The 16942-nt window shown below is 37.1% G+C and overlaps 2 protein-coding genes across 8 annotated transcripts in view; one reads left to right on the top strand and one right to left on the bottom strand.

Annotated features, from left to right (window-relative positions):
* LOC122841289 (arylsulfatase I-like) overlaps positions 1-16942 on the bottom strand; it is a 38029-nt gene that overhangs the window by 16795 nt on the left and 4292 nt on the right. For 3 of the 7 annotated variants that reach the window (XM_044134482.1, XM_044134478.1, XM_044134479.1), the window contains exons 3-5: positions 12749-12797; positions 10306-10398; positions 8485-8528 (exon numbers count right to left, since the gene is read on the bottom strand). The gene's annotated coding sequence lies outside the window, so the exon portion shown is untranslated. Of the gene's footprint in view, positions 1-8484; positions 8529-9747; positions 9839-9950; positions 9978-10072; positions 10182-10305; positions 10399-12748; positions 12798-16942 lie in introns of those variants that run through there. The other 4 variants (XM_044134481.1, XM_044134484.1, XR_006372373.1 and 1 more) reach the window with 3 other exon arrangements.
* Positions 1236-12500, top strand: LOC122841290 (DNA ligase 1-like). The gene is made up of 15 exons (XM_044134486.1): positions 1236-1470; positions 2437-2492; positions 2845-2975; positions 3045-3196; positions 4233-4409; positions 4732-5010; positions 5081-5144; positions 8113-8150; positions 8224-8320; positions 8918-9457; positions 9531-9678; positions 9760-9992; positions 10075-10115; positions 11386-11429; positions 11571-12500. Exons 1-14 carry the CDS (start codon positions 1366-1368, stop codon positions 11422-11424), a joined length of 2100 nt encoding a protein of 699 aa, XP_043990421.1. The 5' UTR covers positions 1236-1365; the 3' UTR covers positions 11425-11429; positions 11571-12500.

The following is a 16942-nucleotide window of genomic DNA, read 5'->3' as shown; positions in this document are numbered from 1 at the left end:
GGAGAAAGGGGAAAGCAAGCGACAAATGTCGTCGGGTCCGGGAATCGAGCCCGCGACGGCCACGTTGAGGGCTGGGGCCTCCGGGCATGGGGCGCGCCACCCTCTACGCCACCGGAGCACGCCCCATTTTTGCTATATTTAACAACATTTTAAAGTTTAAACTCAGTTTCACACAAACACAAAGACCCTACCATAAATGTTTGGCTGTTGAACTGGGCCAGTTCAAGCTAATTTTTGTATTAGCAGCTTTACAAATCTTTTACATTACATTACATTACCAAGGCACATTAAAACAAATCTTTATCTTGGCTTTTTTCTATCCTTCCTCTTTCTTTTCTCCCTCCCTGAAGGACAAGTCCTTTCTTGAAAAATTGTTTTGCTTATTTAACTTCTGACCGGAGCTTTGGACGTTTGGATGCTCTGCACTGCAGCTCTTTACGCTCGTGCAGTACCTTCCGCGGCCACCAGGGGGCCCCAGCACCAATTTATTTGTATTCTTTTACCAATAAAATAATAATTCCTACATACATTATCAAATATGTATTATTGTAAAAACAAATCATTTCATGTTGAAATTGTGTTTTTGATATTATAATGACAGAAATTATTACTACAAAAAAATAAAAATCAACTCCACTGAGGGGGTCCCTCAGTGGCCCTGGGGCCCTAAGCGGCTGCTTAGTTTGCTTATGCCTTGGGTCGGCCCTGTCTGCAGCACCTCTTGTTTTTCGAGGTGTTGTAAATCTCCGATTGTTCTTAAATTCACATAACATTTTTAGAAGTTTTTGTTTCTCTCATTCTTCATCTTAAGCTTTGAGGTTATGAGATATTTGTGCAGGATCTCATGCCAGCTAGCATGCAATTTTACCTTTATTTCAAAAGGAAGAGGTAGATTTTATGGTTTCCTGCTCTTCTCATACTATATTGTTGTTATTCAAGTGATTAGAGATTCATGTCAGTGAAAAAATAATGCTATACATGTTTTGGCAAATAACTAATACATTTTAAACTTACATTTCTTCATTTATTTAATATTTACAATGAGAAATGAATGAAACTAATTATGGAATAGATCTTAAATGTTTATTTTATTTTATATTAGTTTATTCATTAGATCTAAAATGTACTTTCTTATGACAATTAATCGGCAACATCATTTTAGCAAAATATCAATTTTGCTTCGTAACGCCATGAAAATGTTTTGTAATCTTCCCTTAGGAAACAGGACTTCACTTCCCATGATGCAGTTCGAGGTAGGCGTCGTCCCGCACACGTGCTGCTGCTGGATAGCAAGGATGAAGTGAAGTGTTATTAATTCCTGGATACATTTTGCGGCTGTATTTTCTGCCTGCGTGTTTTTCCACCATGGAGTCGGAGCAGGACGCCGCGCTGCTGGTTTTAATCCAGCAACACTTGCAGGTCAGCGGCTACCGAGAGGCCGCCGAGCTGCTGGAGCCACACGTCACTCAGGTGAGAACTTACTCTGGGTCCTCCTCATTTAAGCTCACCAACACCAACTGGAGTTTCTGTTGCTGAATATGGGTTGAATGTGACCACAGCGAGCGTTTTATTGGCGTTTTATGAGCTGACATGCGCGTCATGCAGGTTATATAATAGGATTGGTGAAATGTGGATGCGGCTGCAGCAGGTTTCTGCCCGTCAGGAAGCGGCTCTGCAGCCTGCGGCTCCTGGGTCAGGCCGAGCCAAAGAACAGAATGTTACCGGAGCTGCAGCTGCTCACACGCTGCATTTCTAACCTCTCCATGCATTCAGCTAGCTGCTCGCTTCAAAATAACCGAACTAAATCTGTCCTCAGCATCTAAAAACTCCGTTATTTACTTTTTTTCCTGCAGTTTTTCTGTTTACGCCTGGAGGAAACTTAATCTTTGGTCACCAACCAGTTTCACGTTTCAGAATCCTAAAAATAACAGTGGAAAAACGTCCAACAGAATCACAGCAGCGTCAATAATCTTTAAACCAAATGCGGATGCGGCTGCTGTTATTCAACATGTTACTATTCAATATGTACACTCTTGAATCTAAAACTCACGCTTCTTTTGTTGCAGTTTCATCACCTGCGTCATTTTTAATAAGTAGATTCAATAAATTTCATTTAAAAAAGTGGAAACAATTCTATAAAATGGCTTAATGTTAGAGCTGAAACCATGCAGTTGTTGAAATGATCGTCAACTTATTTAACAATCGATTAATCGTTAACAAAAAAGGGCATTTGCTGAAAGAACAGCACCGAAAAATGAATTTAAATATTTATTTGCATTGATTAATGCATTTATAAGATTGTACAAAGAAAGCGTAAATGAAAAATGTTCAGAATGTGCCATTAAAAAAAATCTGATTAATCGATTAGTCATTTGAATAATCGATTACTCAAATAATCGTTAGTTAATTTGTTGTTGTTTTTTTGTGTGTGTGTAGGTGGAGATGCCCATGGAGAACTTAAACCTTCATGACATCTACACTGGATGGATGAAGTAAGTTACTGCACACAACTTAAAAACTGAACAAACCAATTTATTTTCCACCATCACCATTCCTCGACTGGTCTCAGTGGTAAGAGACATTTTTACACTTTCTGCTCTTTTTCAATCACATAATTCAACCTACAAACCACATCTGAAAATATGTCAAAAAATACGGGCAAAAATCGAATAACATGGTGTTGCTCGAATTCTGCCTCCTGGGAGAATATTAATATTTCCATCAGATATTATCCAAATGCAAAGATTCCTGATTTTAACCTCATTTATTTTTATTCTCTTATTAATTTCAGATTTTATGAGATTTTCTTGCAGTTTAAATGAAAATGTTTGATTCGCTGCGCAGGCTTTGCTCTCTGGCTCAGCGCGCCAACCAGACAGAACTCGGCTTGAAGGCGGGAATCACGAAGCAAGACGAGGCTGCAGGCGTCAAACTCATCGGAGGAGAGAAGAAATCAGACGACAGAAATCTGACTGGTGCGTTTCTGATTTTATTTACTGGATCATAGAACTGGTTTCAGTTTTTACTGGGATTAATTCTTGCAGAGTGTAAGATGGAGGACGATTCTGAACGCCGGGACGCCGCTGATGAAACCCAGACTGGCAAGTCAGACGGCACCGCTAACGGTGAAGAGGAGGAGGAAGAAGAAGAGGAAGAGGAGGAAGAAGAAGAAGATCAGGAGGAAGAGGAAACAGAGGTCTGAAGCGTCGATAAAGAAACAAAAATATATTTATTTCAACACAGCAGCTGAAAACGAAAACATCTAATGACATCACACATCCATCCATCCTTCCATCCATCCATCCTTCCATCCATCCATCCATCCTTCCTTCCATCTTCTGAAAAACGAATGATATTCCTTCACATTAATTACTTATTGCTTATGTATTATTTTATCAATCAGGTTTATTAGTATTACGCATTTCAGCAACATGGCAGTTTTAAGTGATTTACCTCATAAAACATTTTGGGACAGTTATAGATGATATGTAGTATTTTCTCAGTTTGTTTGATTGTTGGAAAGAAGGAAGGAGTTTCAGTCATTAACAGGTGAAACGCTTTTAAACTCGCACTGAGAAATCAAACATTTCCAGAAAAGCTTTTCACAACTTTAATAAATACTTCATCACCAGAATGAAACTGCTTTTAATCCAAACAAGCCAGAATTAAGCCAGAGAGGAACTATCTGAAAGGTCAGCACATTGTTGCAGCAGAAAGCTGTAATGAAAACAGACGCATATCTGCTGTCCAGCCACTGTAATAATGAAGTAGCTTCCGTTTTTTCCTCCTAATGAAGCCGAACATCCACAGGATGAAACCTGCAAAGTACACAAAGCTTCTGGTATTGATTTATACAGATATAGAAATTTATACCTTCAAATGTTTTTCTGTTAGCAAAACATTTAGAGGATCTTTAGCAACAACCAAAGAACCAAAGACAGGTATTAACTTTTCAGTAAGAAATAGGAGCTTGTTTTACCTCAACTATGTTGAGATTAACTAAAGATAAAATTCTTAAATAGCTAAATCTTCTCCAGCATGGAGATCAGTTAGCACTAACTCTCTGCTGCAGAACTAAACAGAGTTTGGCTCTAAGTTAGAATAATAATAAAATCTCCTGGTTCGTTTATATTTGTGAATTGACGTTCAGCTGTTGGATAAACAGGAAATGAACTCATTCCAGCTGTGAACTACTTCCTGCTTACTTTTATTCTCTCCTATTTATGTTGCAGCCGGTTCCAGCTGAGGGGAAAATCTGCGTCTCCGGTTCCGACGGAACATCTGGACCCGCTCAGGGCGACCCCGATCCGACCCAACGGCCTGGAACCAGAACCTCTGAGACTGATGAAGAGGAGGAGCAAGGAGGTGATGAAGAGGAGCAGCAAGGAGGTGATGAAGAGGAGCAGCAGGTTGGTGGTTCCTGAACTTTTAACTCATCCGTCCGTCCATTGAATCTTTTACTACTGCAGAAAATTTCCCATAAATTAACATTGAACTTTATTTTACATTTCAAAGTTAAACATTTGGTATGAATCTGGAAATAAAATAAAAAAAAAATCTAAAATCTAATATAGAAATGCTGTAAATTTGAGGCATAAGATTTTATTTTATTTTTTTTTTAATCATGAGCAGCAAAGTTTACCAGAGACTGAATTATTGAGCAGCTTTTACTTTGTCTGAACAGGAAGCTGCGTTTTGAAATCCAATCTGAGTTTTTCTGTTTTCCTGCAGGAGCTTCAAGCTGCCAGAATCTCCCCTGAAGTCAGAGAGGAAACTCCAGAACCGATCGATGCTGTTCAAGGAGCCGCAGTCCACTCCTATGAGGAGACGGCCGCAGCTGAGGAGGAGGAGGAGGAAGAAGAAAAAGAAGAGGAGGAGGAGGAAGAAGAAAAAGAAGAGGAGGAGGAGGAAGAAGAAGAAAAAGAAGAGGAGGAGGAGGAAGAAGTGGAGGAAGAGGAGGAGGAAGTAGAAGAGGAAGAGGAGGAAGAGGAGGAGCACGCAGCTGCAGAGGTACCACAGGAAAAACCAACCTCTGAGGAACTCTTCAGGTCTGGCGCTGACATGTTGATTCTCCCTGCAGAGACCCGTTCAGGCCGAGTTCGTCTCCGTTGACGACGCCCCCAGAGAGGCTCCGCCCCCTCCAGGTACCACCTGATTCTGTGATGCACGGCATGTTCAAAGCTTCTCAGACCCGTCGTGGTTCATACAGACTCATGTTTACACACATCGATCAAATCTTGTAATTGGATTTAGGTCTGGACTTTGACTTGGCCATTCTTAAAACAATGATATTATGTAATTTAGATAATTTCAGTGTAGTTGTATTTATATTCTTCCACTTTCTGATCAACTCTGATAAGTCCCTGCTGCAGAAAAGCATTCCCACAGCATAATGCTGCCACCACCATGTTTCACACTGTGTGAAATGCTGAGTGTCAGGTGGATTATTTACTAATTAGAGGCATTTTGGAGTTCATTTAGGGGTATTGGAGTACAAAACCACCTTTTCACAATTAATTTCTACTTTGTATTAGGGCTGCAACTAACAATTATTTTAGTAATCATTTATTTTGATGATTAATCAGATAAAGATTTTTTATTTAAATATTTGAGCTTTCAATACAATATTAAGAAATCACAGTTAATTAATCAATTACTAAATGAATGATGAATGATTTATCATCAATACAGTGATTGGCTGATCTGATGGTTACTTTGTGAATGAATTTATTAATAACTAGAAACCAAAAAGGGCTTAATAGATTTTTTTTTTACCAAATGTGAATCAGGTGAAGTTAATACTGCCACATTATGGGAGTTTCTGTTGGACCATATTTACTGACAGATTTTTTATTTCAAATACTAAATTTACATATTTTCTCCATTTTGGCTAAATTACTGCTCTGTGTTGCTCTTTCAGCAAATGCCTTTTTGAGTCTGTGTTCTCCAGTTAACCATTAATCAATTACTAAATTAGATGACAGTTACTTGAATTAATTGATTGATCAATTCAGCCCTTTAAACTCATCTTTAAGATGCGACACGGATTCTAGCTTTTATTTTGTAAAGATTGATCGTCTGGACAAACGGCAGTCTATAAACCATCAGAGAGCGGTTTACTCCAGACGGGAAGAAAACATATTTTCCCTTTTCTTTTCTTTGGCTTCACTCCGTCTCCAGCTGGTAAAGTTCAGAAGTTTGATTTTTACGGGAGGAAAACGGAAGAAAAATTACAGGGAGACATGAAGCGGGATCTTTTATTTTACCTCTTGGTATTCGCATTTATCACCAAACCGTGAAGCAGAAACGCCTACAGAGTGACAGAAACATTGAGCAACTTCTCAAAGGAGCGGGTTGTTTCTCTGTGTTGGTTGTTTTTATAATCCCTCAGTTTCATCTGCTGAAACCTCCTTAATCGGTGTCTTTATGGGGACAAAATGTCCCTAATTTGACGCTCATGCAAACTAAATTGTCCACAGTTGGTCTGTTTTTACCAGCATCTCTCCATTGTTATGGTTCTGTTGAGTTGGGGTCAATTGTCCTTCACTGGCTGTCCTTAAATGAGGTCAGCAACGTTTAAAAACTTGTATCCTTTAAACATTTTTTTCTTGTTCTAATTGTGACGTGAGAGAAAAGTTTGTTCAGTACCTTTCAGCAACAAGACAATTCAAAGCCATGAAAAACATTAATGTGGCAAAACAAAAAGCAATGAAAAGTTATAATCCAGACCAAAACTGCAGATGATCCAGGTATTGTTAGTCAAGGCAACTCGTCTCTCTAGATCTTGTTGCTGCGTCGCTTTTACCTCAAAATCGAACTCTGTGCTAAAATCGTTCCAAGTCGAAGAAGTCGGGAATCCAACATGGAGCCGCTGTTCGTAGAACGTCTTGGAAACATCGTTCATGATGAGCGTTTCGCATCCAAACACCACTTTAACTTTTCAGTTCCAGGAACTACCATGTTATGACAGCATATTAGGGCCATTGTGGATAAAAGGAGAGAGAAAAAAAGTATGTTTTTACCCCAAAAAACCCCTAAAACCTTTAGTTTAATCTAAAAAAAAAAACAAAATTTCTGAGTTTTGAATGTCAAAAATGTTTAACGTTTGGACATTTTCTGAGTTTTTTTCTAGAAAATTTCCACCTTTTGAAACAGAAATTTTCAAGTTTTTAAAAAAATTTTTTAAATAAAATTCTGAGATTGCTTTCAAAATTTCAGAATTTTTGGGCAAAAATTTACTTTTTTAAAAATTTTTATTTACCACAATGGCCCTAATACGCTGTCGTACCATTGCAGTACATGCAACGTTTAAGAATATCTTGTAAAAAAAGAATTAAAAAATGTTTCCACCACAGCTTTTAATCCCAGTAGTGATGTTAGCATCCACACTTTGATGGTTGAAATTAGCATAACCAGCAACACAGTGAAAACATCGTTCTCTCCCCGCCTTACATTACTTCCTGTCCGACAATATGCTATTGTGATACGAGGAGCGGCCATATTGGATCTCAAAGAATTGGAAGAATTGTCAGAACTTTTGGTGGGGTGTTTTAATTGATTTTTCCAACTCGGAAGACAGAAATTCTGAGTTGGACCACAAATGGGCCGCCCTTAATTTGTCATTTAATCCTGGAAACCACCATGTTTGAAGGAACATGGTGGTTTGCCATTAATAATCTAGTGAATGTGGAATCCATTAGTATTTTAGGGAAGCACTTTTACTTATTTTTACAGTTGCAAGGCTTTTAGTGTGATCTCTACCATCTTTGGTTGTTTTCATAGCTGGTGGTTAGATTTGTTTGAATGTGGGACCAAAATTGCAACATTTGTTACATTTTCAGCTGGTTTGAGTGCAACTTTCTTCTTCATGAAATGCAAACAAACATGAAGATTTTAGCGGTTGGAGGATTTCTCTTTTGTATTTGATTAATGTACCACACAAAAAGTTCAGAACGATTTGATTCAACATGAATATCTCCAGATCGGAAGGGTTGTCCACCGTACATTGAAGCTTCTGGTTATGTGGATGAATAATTTTAAAAGTAAATCGTTTTCGGGTGAAGCGGTAGATTTTGCAACCTGGTTTTTAAGTCTTTTTAAAATCTTTTTCAGATGCAGATTTGAAAAATCCACCAGAGATGAAAATTGAGGTAACAAAAAGCTGCATTTTTACCATCAGTTGTTGTTTTAGAGCTGCATGATAATCTCTCTGTGTTTCATCAGCGGACCGAAGACGAAGAGTCTCGGTCAGAGACGAAACCAGAAGACGAGCTGAAGGCGGCTACAGAGGACCAAAACGGTGCTGATCCACCAGCTAAAGGTAACTTAAATATGTACTAATTCAAGTTAAACTGGTAAGATAAAAGCCAAAAAACCCTCCAAAACAATGGTTTTGGTCAACACTGGACCTCTGGTTCCTTGATTGTTCATCTCTTAATGAGAAAAGTTTTATTCTGAGAATATGATGTTATTTTAAGAACAAACCTCGTAGTCCAGGCCTAATGCTCCATCGTACACAACAGGAAAATCTGTAAAGAACCAACAAGAGTCTGGTTTTAGCATTTATTGTCATGCTATTTTTACATTGGCATTTCAAAACAAGATGGCAACTATAAGAGAGAAGTTTGTCACAAATACTTAAAGCCAACACAAAAGGTCATAAATTAATATTTAAAGGGTCATTAAGATTTTATGGCTCTTTTTGGAATTTATAAGGTTGCTGGTCTGGAACAAAAGAAGAAAATAGTGTCTGGACAGTGGCGTAAAAACAAAACTATTCTGAATTCCTGGTGCTTTTCCATGTCAAAAATATCCACGAGGCTTTAGAAAGTCGCCAGAAACTATGAAAACGTCACATGAAGTTATTTATAGATAAATGCCTCCAATAACAAAAGCTTCTTTCATGTTTTTATTGAAGAAGAAGAAGCTGCAGAAAATGAAGACAACTGCATCATTATCAAAGTCCAGAAGGGCGGCGACAAATCAGCCAATCAGGAACCAGTAGTAATCTGTGGCGACTCCATCACTCCCAAGAAAAAGAAGAAGAAGAAGTCCAAAAAAAGTTCTGATGAGACATTTGAGGTGGAGATCGCAGAAACACCGACGACTGACGGAGACGCTCTGACCAGCCGGACAAAAAAGAAGAAAAAGAAGAGCAGAAAGAATAGAGAAGAGGAGGATAAAACGGAGGCAGAGGAAGAGTCTGAAGTTGTTTCACCAAAGAAGAAAGAAAAGAAAAGGAAAAGAGAGAGAAAAGAGATGGAGGAAAAACAAGAGGAGGCTGCGTTTCCTTTAGAAAACACCAGAAAGAAGAAGAAAAAACTGATAGATGAGGCTGAGATGAAAGGAATGGATGAAAAGAATCTGTCAGAAACGAAACAGAAGAGAAAAAGGGAGGAACTGCAGTGTAAAGACGCACCAACAGAGGGCAATAAAGAGGAGACGAACGCCACAGCTGGTGAGTGGAAACAGGAAGTTAAAATCTTCCTGTTGGTGCAGATAAAGTTAATTTCCTTCTGAAAATGTTTTAGACTCGTCTCTGCTCTCATCTGGAAAGAAGAAGAGGAGATTTCAGAGGAGTAAGCTGAGCAAGAGGAGGAGGTTACAGCTTCGCAAGAAAATGATGAGGATGACGAGGAACCCCCCAAGGACCAATCAGATCGTCGCAGTAAGAAAAAGGTTTGTTTGCTTTTAAATCTCATAATCTCTCTCTTACCTGAGAAATAACAAAACATATGCACTTATGATGTTTATTTCCAGACAAAAACAAACTGTGAAGTCACCAAAGACGCAAATAAACGCAGAACAGGAAGAAAATTCATCGAAGGAAAACCAGCTTCTGAGGAAGAAGAAGAAGAAATCAGTCAAGAACATCCTGGAGGCTCCTGAAGACCAATCCACAATCTCTAAAAAACCCAAGAAGAAGAAAGTAAAGACAGGAGAAATATCACCTCCTGCTGCTGTGACCCAACTTCCACCTGCAAAGAAGAAGAGTAAGATTTACTTTACTAGAGTTTCCGTTTAAAAACTTTACTGATTTGTCTTTTAAGCCATTTTTTATAAAAATATCCACAGAGAAGGACATGTTGAAGATGAAACCAAAAGCTGCTCTGGAGGTAAGAAATGTTTAATACTCCCATTAGACACATTATCTGTGTTTGTCAAACATCGCCTTGGAAAACCTTGATGGAAACAGAAAAACTTAAATAACTTCCTAAATTCTGCAAAAAACAGTCAATGCGCTGAAGGGGAGATGGAAAAGGGTTCGTGGAACTTTCCCATCCACTGGTTGGTCTGCTGCCTTACCAGAGGCACAAAACTCCAAAGAATCCAAATTGCTGGCTTGCTAATTTGTAGCCGTTACCTCCATTTCTTTACAGCCACACGTAACGTCAATATCTGGAAAAAAAAAAAAAAACTAAACAAAACTGTACTTGGTCCTCTCCCAGTCAGTAGATGGAAATGTGTGTAATTTGCATTTTGTTTTTTTGAGACATTTTAAAAATTTACTCAAAATTTTCAAGACAATTGGATGGTTATTGAAGTATCAATGCTTTCACTTAAAATTAGAGAAGCATGATGTTTATCATCATTAAACTTAAAGTGAAGGCTTAACTCCGCCCACCTGATACATTTAGAACATGAGGGGCGTGGCCAAAACAAAAGAAGCACTGCTGCCAACTTAACAACTTTGGCGCTACATTTATTTACGTTCCAGAAATCTCTGGTGACTTTTAATCAAATTAACCAACTGGTGGCAAATCTAGCGACTTTTTTTTCTGTTTGAGAATTTTATGGTGACAACGCTCTGCAGCAACTTTTTATTAAGACAGTTTATCATAAAAAGAAAAAGTTTATTATCCAACAGCAGACCCAGAAATCTTTTCATCTCAGTTAATTTTTCAGCTCAAAGGGACTGAAAACATTTTTGTAAATTGAATTCAATACAAAAAGTTATTAATGTGGAAAAACTATAACTAACTGGAACTATATTGTTTAAAACTAAAACATACTGAAATTATAGATATAATATACTTTGTTTTTGTGTTTATAAATTTATTTAATATCCTTTCAAATTGATGTGAAATTAACATTTTTTCCACACAGTTTATGTCAGCTGTCTGTAAATTACGGCATACCATAATCCTCAAAAAAGTTGAGATAAAACAGAAAATAGTATCTTCTGTTGATTATTCATTATCCAATCGATGTAAAATTACAATACAACAGATGCTGCAGACGTTTTTGTTAGAAAGTGTTTTATTCATGTTGTTTTGAAAGCCAAATAATCCAAATGTTACAAGAGCAACATATGGATTAGTATTTATGAAAGCCTCCATCATCTGCTCTCTTTAATAAGTTATTCTGCTGTTGTCACATTTCCAGAAAAAGAAAAAATCCCACAAAAGCAGAAAAACTGAATAATCTTGGTGAGTATCATTATCCAGACTTTAACAGCTTAAGATATTAAAATGGAAGTGAGGATAAATATCCAGTATTTATTTTCTCTTTTTTCCCAGACGTCACTGGAAGCTTTAATATATTTAATCATTTTTCTGGTTTCCTTCCAGGATTTTCTCCTCACACACCAACAGATGCATCTTTGGACCTGAAAACTCAAGCTGTGCCTTTTTTCATCCTCGATTTCTGGAGTTATTCTCAGACAAACTGGTGATGGGTTTAATATCGCTGGTGGGGCTTCAAAGAGCTAAAACTAACCAAAAACGTTGGTGTATTTCAGCAATAAAACTACAGTGTAGCAGTCAACGAGTCTTAGAAACGATTACAAGAAAGCTTTAAATTATGGTGAGTAGCTTCGGATATTTTTCACTTACTTTTAACAAGTTAAGAGATAATTTACCTTCATCTTTTTTAAGAAGATGATGCTAATGTTGAAAAGGTAACTGGATCGTATTTGGATGATAAAACATGGCAGTAAAAGGTCAAACGTGAAGCAGGTTTTATTTTATTGTATTAATGTTAAAATAATCTTTAAGGGATCAAACTGTGAAACGGTTTAAGTTTTGATGTGTGTTGTTCATGGTGTTTAGTCTAAACTGTGAATTTCTGTTTCATCTTCCTGTTACTGGGGACTTTTTTCCTTTGTTACATAGAGTTTATAGTTAATACACATCAGTAATCCACTGCACTTCAGTTTTGCTGAGATAAAACCTGTGAACAATAGTTGCCACAATAAATAGATATATTTATGTAATATTGACACAGTTCAGGTTCTGGATGCTCATAATGTTTCTGTAAAATGTTTTTAAATTAGCAAAGTATAAAGACTTTCCCTAAAGATAGTGGGATGTGTTTACATTTCCCAAAAGCTTTAATTTCTGAAGTAAAACGATGTTGACAATTTGAACATTCAGATTAATGCCAGAGGATGTTTACACTTTACAAATCGTTCATATGACCAGTGACTGTTACATGGACGTCCGACACTCCTGTAATCATTTCTTCTGTTGTTTCACTTATTAAAGTGGTTTTTCTTTAAAACCGATTCCTTGTGTTCTGTCTCAATAAATATTATAATTCTCTATGCCAGTAATAAATGCACTGGCAGTAGGAGTGTCTGTAGCAGGTGATGAAGTTATTATGTCTACATTAGCTGACAGCCATCTTGGTAGGAATCTGTAACTGTCATGACAGTTGCTAAATAATTATCTAAATTTTTTCCACTAACTTGCTTTGGGTGTTTTAAATGAATCAGCTGCTCATTTATGACAGGACTGAATAAATTTACCTTCAATCAGATTCCTGTCCATGGAAAAGATCGGCCATTATCCTTCAATCTGTAACAAATAATAATAATGATTAACTCTTACACCAATCAATGAGGTTTCACATACAAGCCATGGCTCATTACAATAATGTTTGAATATTTTCTATTGCATTAAAACAAGAACAGTAAAACCCAAACAGCATTCATACAGGTAAGATCTCCAGATCTAAGCTAAAATGCTAACATTAGCTACATGCTGCAGCAGCATGTGGGCTGTTTAATTTTTCTCAACATAAAATGTCGCTGAAACAATTAATCAGATTAATCACGATGAATTGATTCTTGAAATAATTGGCAACTAATTTATTTATCTATTAGTTATTAACTGGAATATACGGACTAAAAAAAGGACCATTTACTGAAAGAACAAAATAATAAGAGAAGTAATTAAGTACAAAAATACATTTTAGGAAAAACAAAACCTTTGTAAATATGTTCTAACTGAAACTGCTTAAGAGACTATTTTAGATTTAGCAGGTTCAAGTTCTGCTTTAAAAAAAATCAGCCATTAAGCAATTATTAATCTGAAACATAATCACCAGATTATCCCTACTTTATATTGATGTTACGTCACGTAGAAACGGTTTAGATTAGAAATATTTTTACCATCAGCTTCTTTGATACCAATGATGGTGTTTTAAAAGAAAAATCTGCAGAATGTGCCCAGTTGTTTTGTCCAATTAATCAGCAGAAATATCAATAATTAAAATTATCATTAGTTGAAGCCCTAATATAAAATACTTGTTAGATTTGAACAGAGGTACAAAATTTTTATTTCACAGCCTCAATTAAGAAAACGCTCCTGAAAATCGTCAAAAAGCCTGTAAACATTGAAAACAGACATTTTACTGTCTATGTTGCTTCAATTTGTGACGAGTTAAAAGGCAGAAAAACATTCTGTAAACCGTCCTCCACAGAAAAACATTAATCTGTGAAATCTAACATTATTTTCTCACTGAGACGAAGGGGAAATGGCTGCTGTGAATGATTTTGCTGCGAAGCGACGACTGTGGGTAAGCAGAGGAGGACGGCCTGATGGGACAGAGCGACACGCAGCAGAATCAGAGCTTTACAATCCGACGCTTTCTACCTTAAATCAGCAGATTTGTTGGAAAAGCTATTGAACGCTCGTCCCCCAGGGGGGAGGCTGCTTCTATGGAGAGCTGGAAACTCCTGTTGTAATCTGAGCGTTCACAACCCAAAGCAGTGTTGCACATTGAGGCAGTTAATATAAACTGTGGGGCATTTCTGTGCAAATTAACCTGTTCTACCTGTTATCTAAGACTCCAAAATCAACTTTGGAAAGCTGCAGCAATTTTTAGCTGCAGCTATTATAGATTTTCACAGGTTTGCTGACGGCTGCATTTGCAGGAAAAACACATTAGTGAGGATAAAAGTGGGAACTGAAATAAAAGCAGGCGTGTTGAAATACTACGCTGGAGGGAGATGGAGGAAAAATGAAATCCTTACTGTGAGGTACTCATGGTTTAAAAGTATTTCTAGAACACGATGCTTCTTCAAACATCGTTTGCACGTTTATCTCCCTTCTTAAACGGCCTTAAGTCTTATGACAAATTATTAAAGCCAGACTATGAAAATAAAGTCATAACAACAGAATAAAGACACAATATTAACAGAAAAATGCTAAATTAATAAAACAAAAAACGTATTTAATAAAAAAAAATCTTAAATATTTAGATCTGACCAAACATGGGAAAGTCCATGTAGTTCTTTCTTTGAAATGATTTTCACAATCGTTTCAAAGTCCTGATAATAATTTGATGCTAATGTGTAAAAGAATTTTATTTTTTTGTTTGTAAAACTGATATGAGAATATAAATTATAATTTTATTCTTGTTATGACTTTATTCTTCTGGTTATCTTTCTACTTTACTGGAAACATTAAGACTATTCTCATATTACCACTTTATTCTTGCAATATCACTTTATTCTCATATTATTACAAATTTATTATTGTAATATTATGGCTATTCTTGTAATTTCAAACAAAATTATATTATAAAGCTTTGCTGAACATTTTATGCTTAATTTTATGACTTCAAACTGACTTACAATTTAACCAAGTTGGTAAAACTAAAGTTGTCCTAAATGAACATATATATTTGGGATTTTTAGAGACGAAACAAAAATACACAAGTGTTTAAAATCAATTTATAATTATACTGACGTTACAGACTGACTCTACTTATAACAAGACCAGAGCAAAACATTTATCACCCAGTGTATCTGCAGCGTTTGAAAGCTTGGTAAACACAGACGGAGGGAAGAGGAGCTGGATGGACGGATGATTGACAAACGACTGGACGGAGGTGAAACTACTTTCCAGACTGTTTTTCTAAACTTGTCAGGATTTTCCAGACTGCAGGAACTCTGAACAGACCAAACAACTCTTAATGTGATGTCTGTACCAGTTGTCTGTAAACGTCTCATTATGTCCGCTTTGTTCTCTTCAGCCCAATTACAGACCAGAGAAGGTCGAGGACGGGCCGAAACAATGACTTCTGTCTGTCTCCATGGTAACCGATGCAACTGCCCCCACAAGCAACTACAGGTTCAGCATTGACGGCAACTGGGCTCATCAAAACAACAAAGCTGAGCTAACAAGTTGTAATTAAAGCTTATTTTATACCTCTGAGGTTCCAGTGGATTCAGGTTCATTTTATTCGTGTCCCAATTTGGGCAATTGATATTGCAGCAAGTATAAAAAGCTAAAAGACAAAGTATCAAAGATTAAAAAATAAAAAATAAAAAAAATATTCCAGTGGAATATTGAAGAACTTTTGGATTCAGTTTTTGTTTATATAATTCAGTAAGTTGTAATTAGTTTTTGGAGTGCGTTTGCTATTTTTTGTTAGTTACTAGTGTGAATACTGTAAAGTATTTACACTCTTGAGTTCCTCTGTACACTTTTCACCACTTCACTTCTGCATACTTTGTGCTTTTTCAACCATTCAACCATATTCTGCTCATTACTGCTCTGTGTTTTGGCTCTGCCATCTTCTACGTTTTATGAAATATTCAGCTTTTTGTGATCATCTTGGGTACCGTTGAAAGAAATGGAACATCTCATAATTTTTGAGTAATTCTGCTGAAAACATTGTACTCTTTCACAGGTAAATATTTAAACTTACTTTAAGTTGCAAACCTCATTCAACCTTTGTATGTAGACAGATCCTTCAACTAATTACAACCCTGTTTCAAACCCAAACACCAACCCTAATTGCAGGGTTGGAACTAGGGTTGGAACTAACCCAGCCCTCGCTCCAGTTCCAACACCAGCACCAGTTCTAACTTTAGGTCTAATCCCATTTCCAACTCTAGTTCTAATTCCAGTATCAACCTTAGTTCTAATCTCATTTCCCCTGGTTCCCTATTTCTAATCCCAGATTCAACCTTAGTTCTAATCTTAATTCCAACCCTCATAAAACCTCTTTCCAACCCCATTTCAACTCCATCTCTAACATTGCAATCCTAGTTCCAGCCCTCCATAATACCCTAATCCTAACCTCACTTCAAACCGAAGTTCCAATCCTAGCTCAAACCCTACTTTCAGTACGATTGGATTTATAAACGCAAACATAGTTGTACTTTCCCCCTTTATTTATTACAGTTAATGAATGTTTTCTCAATTTCAGTTTTGTTATTTTGTTAGTTTTAGCTAACTACAGAACCCTGGTGGTTTGTCACTCTGAGCTGACAGGCAAATGAACCTGTTTCAGAGTACAGAGAACATAAATAAATCACAAAAAGAAAAGAAAAACTTTGTGTAAAATCATGCCAAAAATAACAAATCTAAAGTTGACTTAAATCTCATAAAATCAAATCCAACCAGTGCCTCTTTCTCTTTTAAATCAAAGAGTTTCAGTCTGGCCAGCAGGGGGCAGTGTTTGCCTGTGTGAGCATGGCGCTGCGGCTCTTCTCGGTGATTTGTTTGTCCTGCTGAATGAGTTTGCTGCCTGTCATTAAAGCAGCCATGCAGAGAGGAGCAGTTTGTCTGTCACGGCCCCCGTGAGGCTGCTCCGAGTTCAGCGCTCCCCCCTCCGGCTCCGCTCCGTCTGTATCCGTCTCTGTTAGTCTCTCCGCCCGCCGCCTGCATCCCCGCCGCTCCGTCTAAACTACCGGCGTCACGCTGAT

The sequence above is a fragment of the Gambusia affinis genome, linkage group LG12, assembly GCF_019740435.1.
Source record: "Gambusia affinis linkage group LG12, SWU_Gaff_1.0, whole genome shotgun sequence".
In the NCBI taxonomy this organism is placed as follows: domain Eukaryota; kingdom Metazoa; phylum Chordata; class Actinopteri; order Cyprinodontiformes; family Poeciliidae; genus Gambusia; species Gambusia affinis.
Note: the sequence above shows the minus strand (reverse complement) of the source record. Positions and strands in the feature narration are given on the sequence as shown.